Below are 24,864 nucleotides of genomic sequence, written 5' to 3'. Positions count from 1 at the left end.
CTGAACAAAACACAATATTTCCTCTGGCACCTATAACTTCAGCAAGCTCTGAAATGGGGACTGACTTGTCATTTTATTCTTCCCTTTGTCTTCAGAATATTTTTTAAAAATCATGACTCCATTTATAAACCTAAGATCTTGTTTTGCTTTTCTCTGGAAAATATGAAGTCTTCTCTGAACCGTAACATCTTTCTCTAAAATTTATTTAAATCAAACGTATTTTAAAAGGTTTTAAATTTTTTATTTCTTTTAGGTTTTCACGGGACCACATAGAGATCCTTAGAGCTAGTTAGTGTTTAATGTTCTAAGCGAGGACCTGAAGTTTGGAGAGAGAAAGCAGCTTGGCCAGGGAAGCACAGGTAGCTAGTGTAAGTGCAAGAGTCTGGTTTCTGCTTAAGTTACATGACCAATAAACTAATGAAAGATCTGGGTAACAGAGGACATGCACCATCCTGATTTCCATAGAGCTTCTAGCCCTTCTTCAAGGTCCATGGGAAGGCTCTGAACAGAAACATAATTAAGTGAAACCCCACAAAGTATCTCACAAGCTTTCCTCTCTATGAACTGCAACAAGTCCTACCACTAGGAGGTGCCCTTATGGACAAAGGGAACTGACCTGCTGTTTTGGGATTGCTTGTCACTCAACAGCTAGACAGTCACTTCTTAGCTCTCCATTGGTGTCTTAGTGCACTGAGATCTAAAGAAAGTTATGTGGACTTCCCTGGTGGCACAGTATTTAAGAATCTGCCTGCCAGGGCTTCCCTGGCGGCGCAGTGGTTGAGAGTCCGCCTGCTGATGCAGGGGACACAGGTTCGTGCCCCGGTCCGGGAAGATCCCACATGCCGCGGAGCAGCTGGGCCCGTGAGCCACGGCCGCTGAGCCTGCGCGTCCGGAGCCTGTGCTCCACAACAGAAGAGGCCACAGCAGTGAGAGGCCCGCGTACAGCAAAAAAAACAAAAGAATCTGCCTGCCAATGCAGGAGACATGGGTTTGATCCCTGGTCTGGGAATATCCCACATGCTGTGGAGCAACTAAGCCCGTGTGCCACAACTACTGAGCCCACAGGCCGCAACTACTGAAGCCCACGCACTCTAGGGCCCGCATGCGGCAACTACTGAGTCCATGTGCTATAACTACTGAAGCCCACACGCCTAGAGGTCGTGGTCTGCAACAAGAGAAGCCACCGCAATGAGAAGCACACGCACCGCAACAAAGAGTAGCCCCCGCCCACCACAACTAGAGAAGCCCGTGTGAAGAACCAAGGCACCCAAAAATTAAAAAAAAGAAAGCTATGAAAGTCACATATTTTTCCATTTTTCAAAAGAATTTTAAAGTCTAAAGGCATTCAGTGTTTGCAAGTGCGATAAAAGAGAGCTGGGCTCATTAGAATGTATCCTACCTTCCTAGGTCTCTGAGGAGGTAACACTATATAAATGGAAACTGTGATTGCAGAAGAGCAGGGCATCTACAATCGGCCCCTTACTTTCTACCCACTCTGTAACCCCCGAACAGCTGAGTTTCATTTCTCTGCTATTCTGAGCATCAGCAAGTCCATCAGACTTCCCTTGTTTTCTTTTTAAATGGTGAGACTCAAGTTAGCCTGGAATTAATGATTAACAGTTGCTATTTGAAATTGTGGTTAAGTGCAGCTTTGGCCAGCAGGCATCCTAATTGTGAGTTTGACCAACTGCTAAGGCACATGGGCAAATTCAAGTTCTCTAAGCTTCTCTGTATGTCACTTGTTTGAATGCATAGTAAAATGAGAGAGAAAAAAATTAATGTATTGAAAAAGCAAGCACCTCTACCAAGGTATGTGTTTGATAAGCAAAGATTTTAAGGACTTTCACAGGCATGCTGTACAAAGAGACGATGTTACATCACACTGGGAACCAGTAAAAGTAAATATTAAAGTTAAGTGAACATTACCTGCAAAATCTCATTTAGAGGAGGATGAAAACCATTTTGGAAAAAGAAAGACATTCTTATTAAGAATTGCAGCAAACAAGGAGTTTCAGGTATGATTTCAAAAATTATTATTTAAGATTTCCCTCAAGCAATTATTCCTTGAAGTGCCTTTTTCTATTGTACCATGGGGTTTTTAAATTTTTTTACAATAGACAATGATTGATTTTTAAAATGTGTCTGATTTAACATTTTGGAGGTTTTTAGTTAATAACCATAAGCAATATGGGAGGAGATGGGAGATGCAGAACGGAAGAAGAGTAATAGTTTGTACTCAATAGCAAGTATTTTACAAATTAAAAAGATTTTCAAGAGCAATATGAACAAATCAGAAGAGCTGATTTGTCTCATAGCAGGTTTTTCATAGAGCTGTCAGTTCAGGGCTTTGTGGGGATAAGTACATGTATGAGTGACCAAGACAACCTAGGAATAGATTTGTAACATAATTTTTAAATTAGAAAATTTTGTTAGTAAAAAATCATTTATAGCTTCTTTGACAGATTTAGAAAAGAAACTTCAAAGATGGAAAGAAAGGAAATGAATTGAAAGAGAAGAAAGAAATGGAAAAATTGGGATGGGGAGAGAGTCAGATGATGGCAGTGAGAAATGTCTGATTAATAGTGAGCTGGAGGCCGAGGAGAGGGAGGGAAGGGGGGTAAGTGAGAGGACCCTTCCCTTTTAGCCGTTGGTCCTTCGCAACCATGAACGTGTTGACCACTGCACATACGACCATGCTGAGGAACGCTCTAGGGTTGGGGACGGATAAAATTCAGCTTACGATAGGAGCTCTGTGAACACTACTGAATTAACTACTCCTCTCCCTCCGTATTTCTTGTAAACTCTGATATCAGTAAGTTAATTATAAATTCACATTTTGTGTTCTAAACACATGTACATTTTTCTTTTTGTAGGATGACTTTATTATATCAAATGGTACATTTCATTTTATTTGCCTCAGTTTCTGGTGGTAAGTAGAGTTTTATCTTTAGTATGGACTGGGAATAGCTTGGTTCCCTGACTTGTGATGAGAAAACAGAAGGGTATAAGCCCAGAGAGGAAAATCACACTATTGTTCAAAGCAGGGAAGGAAACTGAGGTAAAGGAATTGTTCATGATACTAAGAATCTATGTCTATATCTATATCCATATCTATACTATGTTTATGTCTAAATCTATATCAAACATTTAAATGATATTTAAGACCAATATTAAAAAGCAGAAATCTTGACTTGCCTCACTGATTAGTCAATTTTCCATAAAGCAGTCAGTTCAATGCAACACACACACACACAGAGGCAATTTTGGACTGAAAAACGTCCCCCAAGATGTCCAAAAATGCAAATATTCCTACATAGTTTATGCATCTCAATAATTTAATCACTGCTGTGAATTCTCCACTCTACACCATGTCCACTAAGTTTGTTTATAAATTACTTAACCAATATTCAGAAGGACATATCAGTTCAAGTATTTTTAGCCCTTATATTTATTCTTTATTTAAAATGAAAGTTTAAGCATTCCTTTTAAAAAAAGCCTTACATATATTACATTTAATTTCTGCTACTGTTGCTAGCATTTAATGCACAGTTAACTTTTTTCTGGCATATGTGGAAAATGGTAAATCTAGGTAAAGAGATTTAAAATAAAACACTACAGTTCATAATTTCATTTTTCTTTGTGACAAGATTCTTATCCAGGTTATTATACTCCTTCATTGTCATCATTACGAAATAGTATTGTTATTTAATTGATAGGTCAGTAGTAACTCAATGGACATATTTTGAACATTGGACCCAAGAACTGCATCTCTACATATATACATTCTTTACATATGCGTATGGAACATTTACAAAAATTGACCACATAAAAGGCCCTAAAGCAAGTCTCAACAAATTTTAAAGGATTAAAACTCTACAGAGCATGTTATCCAATCACAATAGAATTGAGATAAAATGTAAGAAAAGACAATTGGAAAATCACAAATGTTTCAAAATTAAATAATACCCTTTTAAATAAATATCAGTCAAAGAAGAGATCACAATGGAGATTAGAAAATGTATTGAATTGAATAATAATGAAAATATGGCTTATCAAAACTTTGGGACATAGCTAAATTGGTGCTGAAATCAAGTGTGTACACTTACATGCATATATTAGAATAGGGAAACTGTAAAAATTAATGATGTAAGAATCCAGTTTAAGACGATGGAAAGAGAATAGCAAATTAAATGCAAAAAAACTAGAAAGAAGAAAAAAAATGAAACAGCAGAAATTAAGTAATTGAAAAACAAACATATATTAGGGAAGCTTAACTTAGTCACAGTCTTCAAAGCATTTTGTAAGGCCAGTGTGATCTTGATACCAAAACATGACAAGGACATTGAGACAGGGATATTACAACATTTTGACAAATCATAGGCCTTTTTTCCTTGTGAATGTAGGTGCAATTATCAGAAACAAAAAAAATTACCAAACGTCACCCAGCAGTATGTTAAAAGAAACCCAAAAAGGATGATTACATTGTGACAAGTTTGGGTTTATTCCAGGAACGAAAACTTAGTTTAGTGTTCAAAAATCAGTGGATGAACCACTTCTGGGTATACACCCAAAAGAAATGAAAGCAGAGTCTGAAAAAGATATATTCATAGCAGCATTATTCACAATAGCCAAACAGTGGAAGCAACCCAAGTATCCGTCAACAAATGAATAAACAAAATGTGGTATGCACGCATTAATAATGAAATATTATTCAGCCTTAAAAAGGAAGGAAATTCTGACACATACCACAAAATGGATGAACTCTGAGGATATTATGCTAAATGAAATAAGCCAGTCACAAAACAACAAATACTGGATGATTCTACTTACGTAAGTTATCTAGAGTAGTCAATTTCATAGAGAGAGAAAGTAGAATGGTGGTTGCCAGGGTTTGAGGGGAGGAGTAATGGGCAGTGTTTAATGGATATAGACTTTCAGTTGGGGAAGATGAAAAAGTTCTGGAGACATATATGTTACTACAATAAAAAATAATAATTTAAAATACATGCAGAAAAAATATATGATAAAATTCCACTTATGCTAAAAATTCTTAGCAAACTGGAATTAAAAGGGAACTTCCCTCTTCTGTTAAAGGATATCTTTAAAGAAACAAACAGACAAAAGTCTAAACCAAAAATCTTCACGAAAGCTAGTAATAGTGAAATACTGAAAGTTTTTCCTAGGAATTGATAATAAGACAAGAATACTCACTATTAATTACCTTAAACATTATACTGGCCTAGTCACTGCAATAAGAAAAGAAAAGAAGTAAAAGGTAAAGGACGAGAAAGAAACTCTCATTGTTCATGGATATGATTGTGTCCCTCAAAAAGTCCAAAATAACCAACACATAAATTAGTTGAGCCAATAAATTATATGAGCAAGAATTCTGGAATACAAAGTCCATATACAAAAACAGGCACTTTCTAGTTCACCAAAAACAGATTAACCAGTTTTTACTGGCACTAAGAAGCTGTGTTTGGATTTTGAAAATCAATCTGCCTTGTAAATTTAAATGATCCAATTAGTAGGTGGTATACTTTAAGAAATACAGCACCTATATTAAACATGTAAAATCTGTTTAATTTACCAAATAAGCAATAAGCTTCTTAAAAGTAACATTTTAATATAGCATGCTTGCTTTGCACTAAGAGGTGGGATTTCCTTGGTCAACGGGACTATTTCGAGGTGCGAATAGACCCTCTATTAATGGAGGCTGCCGTACAGCTTCCTTAGAAGCAACACAGAGCTTGGGGAGAGGAGGAAGATTCTGTTCACCCTCAGGTCATTCTCAGGGAGCTGCCAATTTTGGAGAAAATCATGTTATATACAGAGGTTATTATAGATGGGTAATACAGAAGGCATATGGGGTGGATTTTTGAGGAGAGCTGTGGCAGGATCCTTGACTCTCTTCTCCCATGTATCCCTTGGCAGTTTAGTGAACTGGACTCCATCCTCAGAATAATGTTTTAAAGAAATAGTGAAAATACATAGGATTACCAAACAAATAAACTATATTTAAATATAGTTAAACTGTAAAAAAAATTTATATAGAAATAGACGTGCTTCTTATTAACACTTTATGTAGTAAGATTTAGTGGTGGGTCTAAAACTGCATAGTAATTACCATCAAACTAGAAATGAGTGATAATGATATTTTGAGATATCTGCAACTATAGTGTTTTTAAATCTGCGATTTTTATTATGACAAAGGCACAGATACTGTGAACCCTAATGCATTTTTTTCTTACATTAATAATGGAAAGATATGCCATATTTTAGTTAGAAGCTAGGGAAAATAAAGATGAAATTTGCCCCCATTTAAGTCCATGGACTGTATAATCCTATAAGCCTTAGTGATAATTTCTACTGTTTTTTACCTATATACTTTCCCACATATTTATTGGTATGTTGGTTATTACTACAATAGAAATTAGTTATTTTTAATTTTATTTATTTTTGCTACAATAAATTTAAGTGATATTTTATTCTGTCCAAATATTTTATTTTTGTTATATATATTTATATATTTGTTTTTATATTAAGAAAACTAAGGGTTATATTGTAGTATCTGTCAATAAAAATATACCAAAATTAAAAACTACAACACTTTTATTCAGTGACTAAGTAATAATGACCTAAAATTCCACAATCTGGAATATTCAATATCTCTTTCTAGAAACAGAAGCAAATTTTAATTTTATGCAATTTAGCTTTGTTTGTATTTTTAACTTACTTATGGTTTCAGTGGAAGGGGATTCAATAATTTTTCCAAGAGTCTTTTTCCTGTTCCTGCCTATTTATTTATGTTTGGTTTTTATTTTTCTTCCAGTTTTATTAAGGTATAGTAGACATACAGCACTGTATAAGTTTAAGGTGTACAGCATGATAATTTGACATACATACATTGTGAAATGATGACCACAGTAAGTTCAGTGAACGTCCATCACCTCATAGAGATACATTAAAGAAACTGAAAAAAATGTTTTCTTAGGATGCAAACTCTTAGGATTTCCTCTCTTAACAACTTTCATATGTAACGTACAGCAGTGGTAATTATACTTATGCTGTACATTATGTCCCTAGTACTTATTTATCTTATAACTTGAAGTTTGTACCTTTTGACTTTCTTTATCCAATTCCCCTCTTCTCCAATGTCTGCCTCTGGTAACCACAAATCTGATCTCTTTCTAAATGAATTTGTTTGTTTGTTTTTGAAGTATAATTGACCCACAAGACCATATTAGTTCTTAAAAAACAAAACAAATGAACAAACATAACGAAACAGAAACAGTCATAGAAAAACAGAATAAACAGGTGGTTGCCAGAGGGGAGGGGGATAGGGGGAGGAGAGAAACAGGTGAGGGAGATTAAGAGATGCAAACTTCCAGTTGCAAAATAAATGAGTCACAGGTATGAAATGTACAGTGTGGGGAATATAGTCAATAACTATGTAATATCTTTGTATGCTGACAGATGGTAACTAGACTTGTCATGATGATTACTTTGAAATGTACAGAAATATCCAATCATTATGTTGTGGGACAGGAACTAACATAGTGTTGTAGGTCAATTAAACTGGTCCATTTAGGAAATAAAACAAAAATAAACAAATGGGACCTAATGAAACTTAAAAGCTTTTGCACAAAAAAGGAAACCATAAACAAGATAAAAAGACAACCCTCAGAATGGGAGAAAATATTTGCAAATGAAGCAACTGACAAAGGATTAATCTCCAAAATTTACAGGCAGCTCATGCAGCTCAATATCAAAAAAACAAACAACCCAGTCCAAAAATGGGCAGAAGAAAAAAAAAAATGGGCAAAACACCTAAATAGACATTTCTCCAAAGAAGATATACAGAGTGCCAACAAACACATGAAAGGATGCTCAACATCATTAATCATTAGAGAAATGCAAATCAAAACTACAATGAGGTATCACCTCACAGCAGTCAGAATGGCCATCATCAAAAAATCTACAAACAATAAATGCTGGAGAGGGTGTGGAGAAAAGGGAACCCTCTTGCACTGTTGGTGGGAATGTAAATTGATACAGCCACTATGGAGAACAGTATGGAGGTTCCTTAAAAAAACTAAACATAGAGCTACCATATGACCTAGCAATCCCACTACTGGGCATATATCCTGAGAAAACCATCATTCAAAAAGACTCATGTACCACAATGTTCACTGCAGCTCTATTTACAATAGCCAGGACATGGAAGCAACCTAATTGTCCATTGACAGATGAATGGATAAAGAAGATGTGGCACATATATACAATGGAATATTACTCAGCCGTAAAAAGAAATGAAATTGAGTTATTTGTAGTGAGATGGGTGGACCTAGAACTTGAGTTATTTGTAGTGAGGTGGGTGGACCTAGAGCCTGTCATACAGAGTGAAGTAAGTCAGAAAGAGAAAAACAAACACCATATGGTAACACATATATATGGAATCTAAAAAAAAAGGTTATGAAGAACCTAGGGGCAGGACGGGAATAAAGACGCAGACCTACTAGAGAATGGACTTGAGGACACAGGGAGGGGGAAGGGTAAGCTGGGACAAAGTGAGAGAGTGGCATGGACATATATACACTACCAAATGTAAAACAGACAGCTAGTGGGAAGCAGCCGCATAGCACAGGGAGATCAGCTCGGTGCTTTGTGACCATCTAGAGGGGTGTGATAGGGAGGGTGGGAGGGAGGGAGATGCAAGAGGGAGAAGATATGGGGATATATGTATATGTATAGCTGATTCACTTTGTTATAAAGCAGAAACTAACGCACAAAAACAACAACAAGAACAAAACACACACACACAAAACAAACCAAAATAACTGGTCAATTTAATATAGTGAGGTGATGTAGTACATTATCACATCCAGGGCCATCGGATGCCACCCGAAGATGATCAGCGTGGAGCCTTTGTTTCATATAAACATGGAGTTTAGACACGGAGTGGCGCTGGGGAAAGGGAAAAGCAGAGGTCATTCTAGACCTGTGAGCATTTTTGCCTGTGAAGATCTGAGAAACGAATCAATTGCTCACAAGGCACCCACGTCTCCAAGACAATCATTCAGAAGCACCATTCCACTGAGGCACACATGATTTTCTTTTCTATCTGGGGCTGCTTATCTAATAAACTAAAAGCTTTTATTGCCCTGATTTCCATGTTCAGGCATATTTCCTGTTAAGTAGCCCTACTTCACTTGCCTTTGTGAGATTATTACCTGATTGGGTACGTGCGCACTAAAATCCCAAATAACACGTGTCATGTATTATAACACAGAGTGTGTGACCAAGCTGTTCCAAGATGCCTACTTTAAAGGAGGAGACATTACTGTTGTTTACACACCAAATGCCAAGCACTGCCAAATAGTCTGCACCCACCATCCAAGGTGTTTGCTCTTCACTTTTATGGCTGAATCATCATCTGAAGATCCTACCAAGTGGTAAATGTTTGCTTTTCTACATAGAGGAAATAGATTTTATACGACAGATGGACAGACAGACAATTACCAACAATAAATTGCCGTCTACCATTTTATAAAATTTAATGTTAACAATTGGAAAATGTATTTTCCTTCCATTGAAATATTAAATATTACAGAAAAAACGGTAGTGTTTAGGCAGGTCAGGAGGAACAGACATGCCCCTCAGTGTGGTTCTTGTGGTCTCAATATTAATGATACTTTCTCTCTGATTTCTTTCTACTTTAATGCCAATTAATCATTTTGTTCTTTGCTTTTCAACTGATTATTGATATTTGATATGACTTAAACTGGTACTTTTCCCTCAATTATTTTATTAGAAAAAAATTCATTATTTATAAAGGTAATTTGAAAGAATAGTACAATGATTTCCTATCGCCCCCAAGACTTTTTGCCATTTTTATCTTCCCTATTATGTATGTGTAGATGTCCAACCATTTGAAATAATTTGAAACCACCATAACATTTCACCCCTAAATATTTCAACATACATTATCTTACACAAAAAACATTAAAAATGAGTAAGAATCCCTTTATATCATCTCAATTGTCCCCCAAGTGTAATTTATAGCAATTAACCAGAATCTTATTAAGATTTGCAAATAGCATCTGGTGGTTTTGTCTCTATAGTCATATTCTTAAAATTTTTAGGACATTCCATCCACCATTTTTGTTTCCATATTGAGCTTGAAAATTTAATGATAAAGCTTTACGGCAGAATGAAGTTATTAACATCTTTGTGCATTATTACTGCATTCATAGCATTTACATAGTGCCCTGAACTTATAAAATCTACTATTCTAGAATCTACAACAGAGATTGGCAAACTTCTTCTTAACAGGCAGAGAGTAAATATTTCAGGCTTTGTGGGTCCAGAGGCAAAATCAAGGATATTGTATAAATACACAATGATTTCAAATGTAATCATTAAAAAGCACAGAAACCCTTCTTAGCTCATTAACGGTACAGAAACAGGCAGAGAGCTGCATTTAACCAACAGGCCATAGTCCACCCACTCCTGTTTCCAGTTAGGAAGGAGCATTACATGTGATCTTTTCAATGTCGGGATGTTGGAATGGAAAACAAGCTCACAGTCTTACTAAGAATATATTTGTTTTGGCATGAGACAGAGAAGTTTGTTTCCTTCTCTTTGACTCTCTGTGTGCTAACTTTTAAGACCCATTATTTTAAAACATAGATTTTCACCCAGTAATGTTATTTTTTTAAAAAACAGGTTTACTTGCATCCTGAAAGACAGTGTTGCAGAAACACTGCCGATGGTCAATATGACGGGAGCAATTTCTGGATATTCTTCTAAGCAATGCTCAGACCAAATAAGTGGTAAGATGTCTTGCTAGAATTGATATATACTAGTTATTGTGATGTGTATGTGCAATTACATCAGGTATGGTTTTGTGGCTATGAAATAAAACCCTGCTATATGGAAACGAGGTCTCCTAATGAAGTTCTTTCCTCATAGAGGAAAAACTAGCATACATGCATGTCCCCCCTACCCCATTATAGTTCATTAAAATTTATCTCATAGGACGTATCTAACTACACCAGTTCATCATTCACTTATTTTCTTTCTCCTTCCCAGCTTAAAGTTTTATATGAAAGTCCTTATTAAATATATTAATTCAAATCAAAGGAAGCAACCATAAAGGTTAAGATGACCCTTGTCTTAATGGTGAGATATTCCAGATTCTTGAATAGGTTTATTAGTGAATCAATCCATCAGTGGAGTTAAGGAGACAAGAGACGTCAGTTCATAGAGCTGAAGCAGAAATGTACAAGTCTAATATTGCTGCAGTGCAAAAAGGACACTGACATTCTCTTACCGTTTCCACGTGAGAGTAGGAGTTGAGCAGATTAAAATAAAACTAGACGCCTTCTGAGGAAAAGTCAGGGAAAGAATTGAAATAGCAAGTCCGGAGGGACGGTTGCTAAGATAGAATTATCAGATGCCCCCAGAGACTGGAAGATAACCGTATTTTCTGATTTTATTTCCAGCTTGCAACAAAGATATTTATGTGGACCTACATATGAAGGGCCTGAACCATAACAGCTCTATTACCAAGAGTGCTCAGGAATGCCAAGAGAGGTGTACGAATGACAGGCACTGTCACTTTTTTACATTCGCCACAGAGCACTTTCCAAGCGTAAAGTATCGGTGAGTGAGCTGTGGACTGAGCCCAAGGACCTTAGATTATCTGACAGAAAACAAAATGGGATTCTTTTTTTTTTTCCTTCAACTTGTAGGGGTTAAAAATTTATTTTTGACCCCTACAAGACAATTCTATAAGTACTCCCAGTTTTCTTGATGGAAAATGCATTTAAAGTCCAACTTGGATGCATTTCATTTTGTAGTACGGAGTCTGTCTTTCAATGACGCTTTAAAAAAATGTTTAATGCATCGCCTAGCTAATTTGAAGAGCACTACATTTTTAAAGTGGCAATTTTGAAACAATTACAGTGGTCTGACAGTTCCATTCTCAGCCTAAAGGATGCTACAGTATGAAGCTATAGAATCAAAACGAAAAAGCTACTCAGATACCCTCCCAAACAACAGTTCCCCACCTGAGACAAAGTAACTGAAACCCATGTGAAGTATTTCCAAACTTGCCCCCTACTGGATTTAGAAATATTCCAGGTATAAACCTCCTGTGTAAGAATATAAAAGGATCTGATCTGTAATTGATTAATCTCTTTTCTCTTAAAAAATATTTTTAGGGAAAAATATCATTAACTTTTTTATTTAGAAATATTTGAGATGTTCTGGATTCATACGGGAAGCTACACTTATCTGAAATCCAACAATGAAAGAAAAGTTCAAATGACTGGTGTTTGGATTTTAACATTCTGCTCTAGACATTCACAAAAAGGAGATGAGTGGCAATAAAGCGTCAAAGATTTGTTTGAAGAAAAGCAATGATAACACAGAATGAAACCCTCAAATTAATAATTAAGTTTTCAGGGCTTTTCTTTAGCTCAGCTCAAACTACACCTTTTTACATATTTTACATCTAAGATTCAATGCAGCATGAACAGCGAGCCAGGAAGTTGTGAGTTGCTATGTATTATAAAAAAGTTAAAATGCTAAAATTGAGCAGAGCTTGAGAAGTCATCAATTCCTACACCTCTACTCTTCATCTCACCACCCATCTAAAGCTGCCATTTTACTGATGAAAATACAAAGCTGACAAAACTCACAGGACCACCAGCTCTTGGCAGAGTTGGGACTCAAACCAGCTGTCCAATCTCTCAAATCAATACCTTTCAGAGCTATTCTTTAGCTGTCATGCCCAGGCTGTCTCTAAATGTGCGTTTCTTATTATGTTTTTCCGTATTTGCATTTGGAGGGATAAAATATTTGTCCACTTTGGTCTTTATTTAGTAACATTTGTCTGTTGAAGTACACCCAAACGGGGATGCCAACCAACATAACAAAGCTCAGTGAAGTGGTGTCTGGATTCTCACTGAAGCCCTGTGCGCTTTCTAATCTGGGTAACTATTATTTTCTTAATGAGGTAGTTTAGCCATTAAATAGTAGGTGCTGATTATGTGTACGATGGGCATAACTTAGGATACCAATTTGTGCTTACTGATGAAATGGACCCAATGATCTTTCATCTTCTTGAGAAAAAATTCATTATGTTCTATATGATTAAAGCTTATATTTGAATTTAAAGCTTAAAACAATCACTTCAGTTATCCTAATTTTAAAAAGTGTAAAAGATCTTGGGATAAACTAACTTTAAAAAATTACTAAGACCTTGTTTCTTTAGTGCAATTTTAGGTTCGCAGCAAAATTGAGGGGAAGGGATAGAGATTTCCCATATACCCCCTGCCCAGACACATGCACAGCGTCCCCTATTACCAACGACCCTCGCCGGATGGTACATTGGTTACGACTGACGAACCTACACTGACACACGTATAGTCACCCGAAGTCCACAGTTTACATTACGATTCACTCTTGGAGTTGTACATTGTATGGGTTTGAACAAATATGTAATGGCATGTTTCTATCATTAGAGTATCATTCAGAGTATTTTTCACTGCCTTAAAATTCCTCTGTGTTCTGCCTATTCATCCCTCCCTCATCCCCCAACAAACTTTTTATATGGAATTTACGAACACCATGAGTGGGGTTTTACCTTTGCCAATGCTGCTGGTGAACTGACTTTCTAAATACGGTTTCTTCTGTTGCACAGCTTGTATCAGGGACATTTTCCCTAGAACAATGTTTGCAGACAGTAACATTGACAGTGTCATGGCTCCAGATGCTTTTGTCTGTCGCAGCATTTGTACTCACCATCCCACTTGTTTGTTCTTTACCTTCTTTTCTCAAGAATGGCCAACAATATCTGAAAGGTAAGGAGTTAAGATTGTGTCATGTGTTATCTTTTCAAACAGTTGATCAAAAGCCACCATTAAAAACTCTGAGCAGGGGCTTCCCCGGTGGTGCAGTGGTTGAGAGTCCGCCTGCTGATGCAGGGGACGCGGGTTCGTGCCCCGGTCTGGGAAGATCCCACATGCCGCGGAGCGGCTGGGCCCGTGAGCCATGGCCGCTGAGCCTGCGCGTCCGGAGCCTGTGCTGCGCCACGGGAGAGGCCACAACAGTGAGAGGCCTGTGTACAGCAAAAAAAAAAAAAAAAAAAAAAACTCTGAGCAACTACAAATTTTATCTAAATGTCTGTCAAGGATACATAAAAGGTGCAAAGAAGAATTCCTAGTTCCTCTTTCTTTCCATTCCCCACCTATTGACTGCAAATCTGGTGTTACCCAGGACTCTCGCCTTTCCTTATGTTAGGGAGGTCTCTGCCTTCAGAGAGTTGCTAGTTCTGAAAGGAATGAAGAAAATAAAGGTGGTCATCTTAGTTCAGTGCCTGGTTAAAATAACTGAACCTGGAGCAGAAAGAAAGAATTGGAAATATCAGTGACTTGTCAAATCCAAAGTGGGGAGGGGTGGAGCGATGGCCTTCATCAACAGAAGCGTGGGTAATGGTGCAGGGAGATTTGAGAATTTAGACCCTGCTTCCCTACCGATGGGTATTAACATTGGAAAGCGCAGGAAATTGCTATGATCATCAAAGGGATGTTTGCTGGGGTTGCTGCTCCTCACTAACAAAATTCACTAAAAAAAAGAAGAAGAAATCTTAAGATTATTTGCTTAAAAATCTAGATTGTATGTATTATCTTAATCTGAATTCTCAGAGCCCTTGTTATTTGCTTGACATTGCTGCTCACTGCTGGGGAGAGTGTCCCCCAGAGCCATCCAGCCACAGTAAGCCCCTGAGTTCCTGTTTATCAAGCAAGACTGGTTTTTTATCAAGTGAGGATATAATTCCGGAAGTATAATGCTAGGTTTGTCACATGAGAATATATCTGTTACTTTCATTTTCTCAACATGGTTCTAAATGCGGGGATACCATTAGTCAACTCAATAGATTAAAAACCCTGCACTACTTGGACCAGAGTGGAAGTAAAAGAGAAGTGATTAGATTGGGATATATGGTCAATGTAGAGCCAGTAAGGTTTGCTGACGGACTGAATGCCAGCTGTGAAGTAAAGAGTCAATGATAGCTCCAAGATTTTTGGCCCTAGAAAATTGGAAGGATGGCAATGCCAATGAAGAGATGGGGGAAGATTTCTTACAGAGATGATTTCAAGAGGCAAGAGGTGCCTGGTAGCCATCCAGAGAGAAATATTGAATTGGTGGTTAGAAAGGGAAGTCTGGGATTTAACAAGGGAGGTTTATGCCCTAGATCTGTGTTAGGTGTCACCAGGATACAGCTGGTAATTAATGCCATTGAAACTGATGAGGTCACCAAAAAATTGAGTGCAGTCAGAGAAAGAGACAAGGTCAAAGACTGAGCCTTGAGGCATTATAAACTTCAGAACTTAGAAAGATGCTTTTGTAATGTGTTATTTTGTCTTAATCACTGCTCCTTTTTTTATTCCTTGTATAAAATTCCCAATCAATACCTATAAGAAGAGCAACACATTTAATCCGCATTACAAGGTGAGAGAGGAACATGGGTGCTACAAGCCAAGACTTGGCGTCTTAAATTTACGTTAATGAATATTAAATAAAACTAAATATCCATTTCCTCAGCTGTATTAGCCACATTTCAAGGACGCAGTATATGGCTGGCTAGTGGCTATTGTACTGGCTGGCACAGATGTGGAATATTTACGTCATTGCAGAAAATTCTGTTGGACAGCACAGCTCCAGACCGTGATTTTGTGCTAATTAGGAAAAGCTACTTCCTCCCAGAAAGATGCTGCCTGGGTATGGAGTCTGTGGTGGATTTTGCTTATCCCTGTCTACGCCTACAGCAACTCTGGGTAGCAGATTTGTAGGCAGCATGAAAATTCTTGAATCGTTGAGATAGTCTAGGAGAGTTGAGAGAAAGGAAATAAAAAAGGAAGGTACTAGGAACAGTGCTGTTGAATAGAGCAAGCTTAGAAAATTTAGAGGCAGTTTGGTAAATCTGTCTACAACCTATGGATCATGGAGTCTGAGTCAGTGATTTATGAATAGTACTTTCAAAATGGGAACAACTTCCCTATTAAATGCCAACAGGAGCTGACTTCTGTATGTGCTGTGAAAATGTCTTCTTCTTTGATATGTTTTACATGATATCTCTGTATTTCCCTTTTTTACTGTTAGAAATCTGTGTCTACTTAAAACGTCTACAAGTGGGTTGCCAAGCGCACGCATTAGAAAGAACAAAGCTCTTTCTGGTTTTAGTCTACAAAACTGCCGGCACAGTGTCCCAGGTAAACAATGAAAGCTCTTCCTTCTGATTGACAATCAACAAATGTGCGCTAGGGTTTCACGTCTCATATCTGATATGTGCTTTGTTGTCTAGTGTTCTGCCATTCTTCATTCTACCGTGACACTGATTTCTTGGGAGAAGAACTGGACATTGTTGACGTGGACGGGCACGAAGCCTGCCAGAAAACATGTACCAACAGCATCCGCTGTCAATTTTTTACCTATTCCCCATCTCAAGAACCTTGCAACGGAGGGAAGTAAGACGTATGATGAGTTCCACAGATGCTCCTGCCCCATCTAGCTGCAGGGAGGAATTATGTTTATACCATTTTGTTTCCAACCTGCAGGGGTAAATGCTACTTAAAACTTTCTGCAAATGGATCTCCAACTAAAATACTTCATGGGAGAGGAAACATCTCTGGATATACGTTAAGGTTATGTAAAATGGATAATGGTGAGTTTAATGTCACTTGAAAAAATACATCCCCTGTATACTGAGTATGTCATGACTAAGAGAGTCAGTAGTAGCTACAGAGGGGAGAAAATTAGTAAAGTAATGAACTTAGATGCAATTTTCTGTTATTTTCACTGCTATCACTCAGGCTGACCTGTTTTAAAGCTAAATATTGGGCTTTGACTAAACTCTGTGTTGCGTGGCATTAACTGAATATGTGTTATAATTTGATACATTTGTATAACCAGTATTTCCTGGTGAGACTCAGGCTCAGCCCAAATTTTGATGTCTGATTGTTGTTATCAAGGTCAATAATCTTTATTACCCTTTACAATAGAAATATCAACCAGCATCTTGGTTAATCAGATTAGTCATTTTCCTTCTATTGGCTATTACTTGATCTTTAATTCAAACATAGTCATCATATGTTTGGAAAATTATGTATCTGTGCAAGAAATACTCAAGTGGCTCCTTCTCCAGGGCCTTTAGATTTCCTGCAAGTGTTCTGCATATTTATGAATATTAGCAAAAGTTACAATAAAACCTTATTAATTTGTAACAATGAGTATAGTAGGGTGGAAATAGAAGATTGTCTATATTAAACAAGACCTATAATAACATAAAAATTATAGTACACATCAGATCAGCAGTGCTTCCATTCCAGTGGCCAATTTCTGAGCATAGAAACAAAAGATGGTTTGTAGGCAAACAACACTGTGTAAGGGATGAAACAGGAAAGAGCCTAATACACACATTCCTCTCTAAATTATTGTAATAACCTATTATGACTTTAATCTTCATTGACTTACGTACACTACATGTTTTTAGACTTTTACTGCTTACTGCCCAATATTATAATACAGTATAAATTAAGTTGCAACTGAGATTTAATGAGTGAAATGGAAGTGATAATTATGCTTTGTCGTAGATTTCAAAGTATGAAAATCTTCCGTGTCAGAAATATTGGCTCTACTGAGAGGTGAATAAATCCTTAACTTCTGAGAACTTGTTTTGTATAATAGAACATACAATATGACTGTATACTGTGTCCAATGCTAGCATCCTAGCTGGGAAATTCTGCCTTTCTAGGGCTTAGAGGGGCTCTGAGGGGAATCTGGATGGCTCTAGCTTCTTTAAAAAGACAGTAAATTGAGTTGTATCTCATACATTCTCTGTTTTTCTTACAATAAACTTAACCTAAGACAAGAAGGAGTATTTACAATCATTCTGTTGTCTTGGTTCTACCAAGCAATAGAAAGGATGCAGCAAATTTTGCTGTTAGTGATGTTGACATAGTTTAAAAAAGGGAACCAGCACTTATACCTTTAATTGCAGAATTCATTCTCTACCCTCCTTCCTGCTCTTTTCTAATGAATCTAGGGACTCTGGTCTCTAGAGGTTACAGAATAAATCAGGGGTAGATTAATAGCTAAAGCAGAAAATATAAGATAAAGGAAAATAAAATCTGATGTCTTTTTAGTGCATCTTCTGAAATAAGTGAAACTAGATAATTAGGTTTTGCTGCATTATATTAGATGAAATAATACCCTAAAATGAGAGGGAATATCTAACTGAGATGTTTATCATATCTTGTACTGTCATTTGTCTATGCTATAACTTAACTTTGTGAAGATACAGAGCAATTGCCATTCAAAGAAACATCTCTTAACACAAAATGTAAGGCTAAAAACAAATATTTAAAGCATTTTTTTGAACTGAGAAACCAAATAGAATGAACACCAAGACCTATAACTCATCTTAATAAGGTCTTTATTTAGTTGTTCTTAATATATTTTAGTTACTGATCTATTAATTTTCTAAGGCAAGAAAGAAAACAGAAGGGTGAGTTTGAATCAAAGTCCTTGGAAACATCAAAGGTTGAGCAGAAAACCCCAGTCTGTCAACAAGACCAAAGGGCAGGCGCAGCTCACAAACAGAAGAGCAGCCAGGTCTGGGTGTGGGTAGAGCAGGAGTGACTGGGACCAAAGGGCAGCTGGAATGGAAGGGGATGGGGAGGAACTGGACAAAGGCCACAAACTGAGTGGAAGGTGCTGAACTTTTCTTTGTAACAGTAGTTCTTAAACGTTAGTGAGGCTGATTAAAACTCAGATGACTAGGGTCCACTGTCAGAGTTTCTGATTCACTACGTCTGAGGTGGCTCTCACGAATTTGCACTTCTAACAAATTCTCAGGTGATGCCATTGGTCGGGGGCCACACTTGACAACCATTGCTTTAAGAGAACCATTGAGGTTAGCATTTGATGGAGGGTAAGACTGCCTTGCCGCCCCAGATGAGGCATTACCTGGGGGCATGTGATTACAAGGTGACTCATCATTCAGTTTTTATGTGCATGTTGTGCTTTGCCAACTTGATTCTAAAGTGTCTTCAAGTCAAGGTCATGGTAAATTATTGAATCCAGGGAAGGTTTTTTTCCCTGTGTGCCTGAAGGAACATAACTACTGTTGGAAAATGAAGATGTAGGAACCAACTCACTGCAATCCTTCTGTTGTAGCGTGTACAACGAAAATCAAGCCCAGAATTGTTGGAGGAACCAAGTCTGTTCTTGGAGAGTGGCCATGGCAGATAACTTTGTACATCACATCACCCACCCAGAGACACCTGTGCGGAGGCTCCATCATCGGAAACCAGTGGATATTAACAGCTGCTCATTGTTTCAGCGAGTCAGTACCACTGCTGTTTTTACTTGTTCACCATACTCACACATATATTAAATGTATCCCTAGTATTTTAGTACAATTTTAAAGATGTAAATTATCCTATTTGCCAAATTAATTTTCTGTCTTTAGTGATAAAAAGCAAAAAGGAAGAGCCACTCATGATCTACCAGCATCAGAACAGGTGCAGGAACATGGCTGTTTGACTTCATAATATTCCACTTTTCCAGTTAAATGTATACACATCCCCAGGGGAGCTCTGGTTATTTCCTATTAAGAGCGTATCATCTTCTGTGCACTGTCTGGGCATTGGGTCCAGAACTAAACTCGGAGACAATTTCCTGCTCCCTGAATCTAATTTCCCATTTATTCCCCCACTTCTTCTCCCTCCCCCTCCCCCTCCCCCCCTCCATCTTCTCCTCCCTTGTCCTCAATCTCTCCCTTCCTTCTTCTCTTTCTTCTTCTTCTCCTTCTTCTCCTTCTCCTTCTTCTTCTCCTTCTCCTTCTTCTCCTTCTCCTCTTCCTCTTCTTCCTCTGCTTCTTTCTCTCTCTCTCCTCTCTCATTCTCCCTCCATCTCTCTCTCTTTCTCTCCCGCTGTGTTTCTAGACCCATAAGGAAGAGTTTATTGTACATCATCAAACTGGATTCCCTACTTAAGTCAATTTCAATACTGGTAAACTTAACAGCTCCATCGGGAGAGCATTCAGAGTATATGTAACCCAGGGAATTTTAGCTGGCCAAACTTCCTCTTTGCACCTCAGTATCTTCTGGGTTGTTTCCAGACACAGTTTTGTGTTTTTGTTTATTTTATCAGTATGCAACTTACTCATATTATTACTCAAAGATTCATTTGAGGTCAATAGTCTCTTTTACCCTTTACATATGGGAAAATGGAGTACCAGAAAGTCCAAGAGAATTTCTCAGGGTCACAGCCAACGACCCCAGCAATGAAAGTAAAACCCAGAACTTTTTTTCTTTTATATGTGTGTGTGTGTGTGTGTGTGTGTGTGAGTGTGTGTGTGTGTGAGTGTGTGTTGAAAGGCAGAAAAAGTATGCATTGATTTTTGTGTCTTTAACATAAGGCAAATGATAGCCCAGGACATTCCATATAGGAGGACTATGTGACTGAAAAATCTTAGCATAAAATCACTTCTTTCCACTTAAAAGCCCACCGTTGGCAGAAAATATTACCTAGTTAGTAACAGTCAGTTAAATAGCACTGTACCTCAAATGCTTGGGAATTATTCGGTAAAGGAACTTTCTTTTCCTCGACTGCTTACTCCTCAGGGTAGAGTCACCTAAAGCTTTGCGTGTCTATAGTGGCATCTTAAACCAAGAAGAAATAAAAGAGGATACATCTTTCTTCGGGGTTCAAGAAATAATAATTCATGATCAGTATGAAATGGCAGAAAGTGGGTATGATATCGCCTTGTTGAAACTGGAAATGACAATGAATTACACAGGTATGGAAAATTTTAAACAGAAAGCTGTCTACAGTGACTACATGGAGACGATGTTTCACGCTCCCAGATTCACGGCCAGACCCTGGCAATCTCTCCATGTGTTATTACCATGAAAGGGGGAGGGGTGCCGAGTTAGTCTTAAGACTGTTGGGGGGAGGGTGTGCCGAGCTAGTCTTAAGACTGTTGGGGGGAGGGGGTGCCGGGCTAGTCTTAAGACTGTGGGGGGAGGGGGTGCCGGGCTAGTCTTAAGACTGTTGTGCTTTCCTGACGGCTACATCTTATTTTGGGGTGTGGGTGAAATGGTAGGTTGTCCCCAGGCTTCTTCAGATGCACAGAATGACATAACTTGATAATATACTGGAATATTAAAGAGGATTTTTATCTGCTTTTTAAGGAAGAAAGGATTGTGGGTCAGAATGATGAAGCAATTTCTACAGGGCCACAGGCCTCGCGAGAGTGACGGAGTTAGTGGAGAGGGCTGTGGCTTGTCTCTCTCGTTCCCTCATCCTGGGATGTGTGACAGATAACGCTGAACACGAGGGATGAAAATGTATGACGAGGAGACAAAAAAAAAGAATATAATAAATAGGGAACACACGAAATAATGGAACATGAAGGAAGTTTTTCCTGGGAAAGAAGATGTATTTTGTTTCTGATCATTAAACTGTGATTTTTAAAATTTAGATTCTCAACGACCCATCTGCCTACCTTCCAAAGGAGATAGAAATGTGACGTATACTGAGTGCTGGGTGACTGGATGGGGGTACAAAAAATTAAGAGGTAAGAAATGATGTTTCTCTGTGTGCTCCAGCTCGAGATACAGAACACAATTTAGTCGTAAGCTTTTCCGCTATATCAATTCATACAGCTAAAATGAGAGTAAAATAATAATATTATTCAATTGCAGAAAACATATTAATAAAGATGGAAAGACAAAAATTACTCAAGTGAAGACGACACCTCGTCTGTTTGACTGGAAATTTTAAATATGACAATCTCTTTAAAGACACTGTTTTTAATGCAGTTTAATTCAAAACCTAGCACTTTTCAGTAAATGTCTTAGCCTGTTATCCAATTATTTTCTCTGGGAAGTAATTCCAGTTAGAGCCGTAATTAATTTTGGACTTAATTAACATTAACAAAACGGTACTCACAATAGTGAGAATAACATCTTCTCTATACTCTGTAATTATAAAAGATCTATGAAGTAAACCTAATATTTTTTTCCTTCTAGAGTTTTAGATAGGTATGGTTTTGATTTTAACTACATATATTTAAATTTGTATATATATTATATATAAGTAGTTGTTCCATTAACAAACTAAACATTTTTTTCAGACAAAATACTCAATACTCTCCAGAAAGCCCGGGTACCCTTGGTGACAAATGAAGAATGCCAGGCAGGATACAGAGGGCATAAAATAACTAATAAGATGGTCTGCGCAGGCTACAAAGAAGGAGGGAAGGATGCCTGCAAGGTAACAGTGTTCTCAGCCAATTGAATACACTCACGTTAGAATGTTTCATGCATTTTTAAAGCAGTCTTCTGCCAATGAGCGGGGAACACAGTGGATTTGTTTTCCTAACCCTGAAATCTGATAGACTGAGGGAAAAACAAGAAATCCGGTTCTTTGAAGTTTATTAAAGGGCCAAGACAGAATTTTAGGTGAAATCACTCTGATGAAAGTGTATTTAAGATGAGAAGTGTCTGAACTGATCTGCGTGCCTTTTCTTTTCTCCATTTGTCATAGGGAGATTCGGGGGGCCCCCTGTCTTGTAAGCACAACGAGGTCTGGCACTTGGTAGGCATCACGAGCTGGGGCGAAGGCTGTGGCCAAAGGGAGCGGCCAGGTGTTTACACCAACGTGGTCGAGTACGTGGACTGGATTTTGGAGAAAACGCAAAGCAGCTTGAAAGAGTCCCCAGATGCCATTTGACTCCCTGAAGGGCAAGCCAGGTTATTCCCTGGAAGAGGGTTTGGATTTCACCCAAGAAGACACTGCACCGTCATTTTCCTCCACAGGCTACAATTCTGAGACTGTAACAGATTGAAGGGGCTTGGTATTGGTAAGAACACACCAAAACTGTCATTTGCAATACGCCCAGTTCCGCCATCAGCAGAGGGCAATGCCCCCAGTTCCGCCATCAGCAGAGGGCGATCAGCACCCAGTCTCTTGCTCGCTGGTTGCACCTTTCCTGAGCCAAACGAATACTATAAGATTAAGACTTTGAGGATGAAAACATACCCAGATAGACCAGAAAAGAATCAGGTAGTGGCACCAAAGGATCGGGTAGAACTGCTCAAAGAAACCACTGTAAAAAGATTTGTTAAATGAAAAATGGGAACTGGAGAAAATGGAAACAAGGGCAGTCACCATCAAATCGCGAGACTCTGGGCTCTGCGTACATGCACACATCTCTTTTGTAAAGAAAGAACTCGACTGAATTTGATGGCAGGTTTTCAGAATAATCAAGAATTCTTGTCATGTCATTTTTTAATATTTTTAAAATTAGTTTGGGTAGAGACAAGCTATGAGTGAGTGTGAATGTGGGTTCCAGAATTTCTGTATGGGAAAGGATTAAAAGCAGCAATTCACCTGGAAGTGGGACCTTAGGGGACGAATCTTAAAGGTGTTCTTGCCTAGAAAACTATTTGTGCGTGGATTTCATATTTATTTGCATAGTTTTGGGTAGGGGAGGGCTAATGAAGATGAGGGGCTAAGCTAAAGACCTCCTAAAATAAGCTGCCTCTGTGAGTGTGGGTTTACAAATCTACGTTTATAGATGATAAATGTATTGACAGAAATCAAAATAAAATACATCCATACTACAGGGAAAACGATTTGGGAATAAATGGATGGTTACAGTAACGTCTTCAGCATCTTGAAAGTATTCTCAGTACTGGGGTGTTCCCTGTAAATATTTACCTGGTTATATAGTGCAAATATTCACCTGGTTATTGTTGCTGATATAGTTTCATAATCTAGAATTTTCGTTGTCTCCACCAGTTTTCAATCCATGTCAACCACTTATGCCAATATTCAATCCAATATGTGCAGTATTTCTTGAACAGACTGAGCTGGTGGGATACAGTAGTGAGCCAATAAATAGATCCCTACCTTCCTGAACCTTCTGGTCTAGCTAGCAGGAGCCACAAAAATAAAATAATTACACATGTATAAAATATATGATATAATTGTAAATGGAAATGAGAGGGAAGCACAGGGTTCTACGAGAAGTTAAGGAAGAAGAGAGTTTAGGGAAGGTTCAAAGACTGGGATAAAAAGGAATTTGTCTGAGGAAGAAACAATAAAAACAAAAGCAAACAAACAAACAAAACCCCCAGAATCAAACAACTGGAATGGCAATAAGGCCTGAGCTACTGTCCTACCTCATCAAAGACTCAGGGAAACTGATCCATTCTGATAAAGAGGCATGTCCCCAACTGGTCCTGTTCAGACCCACTTCTCCCTTTACCTTGTGGGTCCTGCCTTGTCCTCTAATATTCCTTTCTTATGGGCTTTTCCCACATCCTCCATCAACCTGAGTCAGAATGGGCCTTTCCCTGTCCTTGTACGAGAGAATTTTCTACATTCTGGTTAATGTCTTTAAAATTCACATTTAGAGAATTTACCTACTGCCCTGAGGCTCCAGCAGCAGTGAATGGTGGTCCTGTGCTGAGGCAATGGTTTCCTTTCTTAGCCTGCCTCTCCATGAGACGTTCTGAGGCCGCCAGGTACCCTGAGGAAGGCTTCTCTGGGGGCCTCTCCCTACATCCAACCCATTTCCCTCACGGGGTATGTACGCGGTGCTCATTCATCAGAGTGCAGGGCAAGCTTCTATCTTTCTTTCTGTCCTTCCCAAAGCCATCGACAAACTGAAACTAACTCTTCTGAGCAATTTTTCAATTAGGAATGTGACCGTGTGTGTGTGTGTGTGTGTGTGTGTGTGTGTGTGTGTGTGTGTGTGTGTGTGTGTGTGTGTGTGTG

At 38.1% G+C, this 24,864-nt stretch overlaps 1 protein-coding gene across 2 annotated transcripts; it reads left to right on the top strand.

The window, feature by feature from the left end:
• Positions 1-1,674: 1,674 nt before the first annotated feature.
• On the top strand, positions 1,675-23,478 carry LOC101278094 (coagulation factor XI). 2 transcript variants are annotated; one of them, XM_004277190.3, is made up of 15 exons: positions 1,675-2,015; positions 2,874-2,929; positions 9,293-9,455; positions 10,729-10,835; positions 11,508-11,667; positions 12,892-13,001; positions 13,712-13,871; positions 16,174-16,283; positions 16,376-16,538; positions 16,629-16,735; positions 19,249-19,417; positions 20,700-20,875; positions 21,560-21,655; positions 22,214-22,353; positions 22,627-23,478. In XM_004277190.3, exons 2-15 carry the CDS (start codon positions 2,875-2,877, stop codon positions 22,810-22,812), a joined length of 1,902 nt encoding a protein of 633 aa, XP_004277238.1. In that variant the 5' UTR covers positions 1,675-2,015; position 2,874; the 3' UTR covers positions 22,813-23,478. The 2 variants fall into 2 exon arrangements, with proteins under 2 accessions (XP_004277238.1, XP_033256581.1); XM_033400690.2 differs by lacking the exon at positions 2,874-2,929.
• Positions 23,479-24,864: the final 1,386 nt, after the last annotated feature.

The sequence above is a fragment of the Orcinus orca genome, chromosome 21 (assembly GCF_937001465.1).
Source record: "Orcinus orca chromosome 21, mOrcOrc1.1, whole genome shotgun sequence".
Lineage (NCBI taxonomy): Eukaryota > Metazoa > Chordata > Mammalia > Artiodactyla > Delphinidae > Orcinus > Orcinus orca.
The sequence above is the reverse complement of the archived record's forward strand: the minus strand, read 5'-3'. Positions and strand labels throughout refer to the sequence as shown.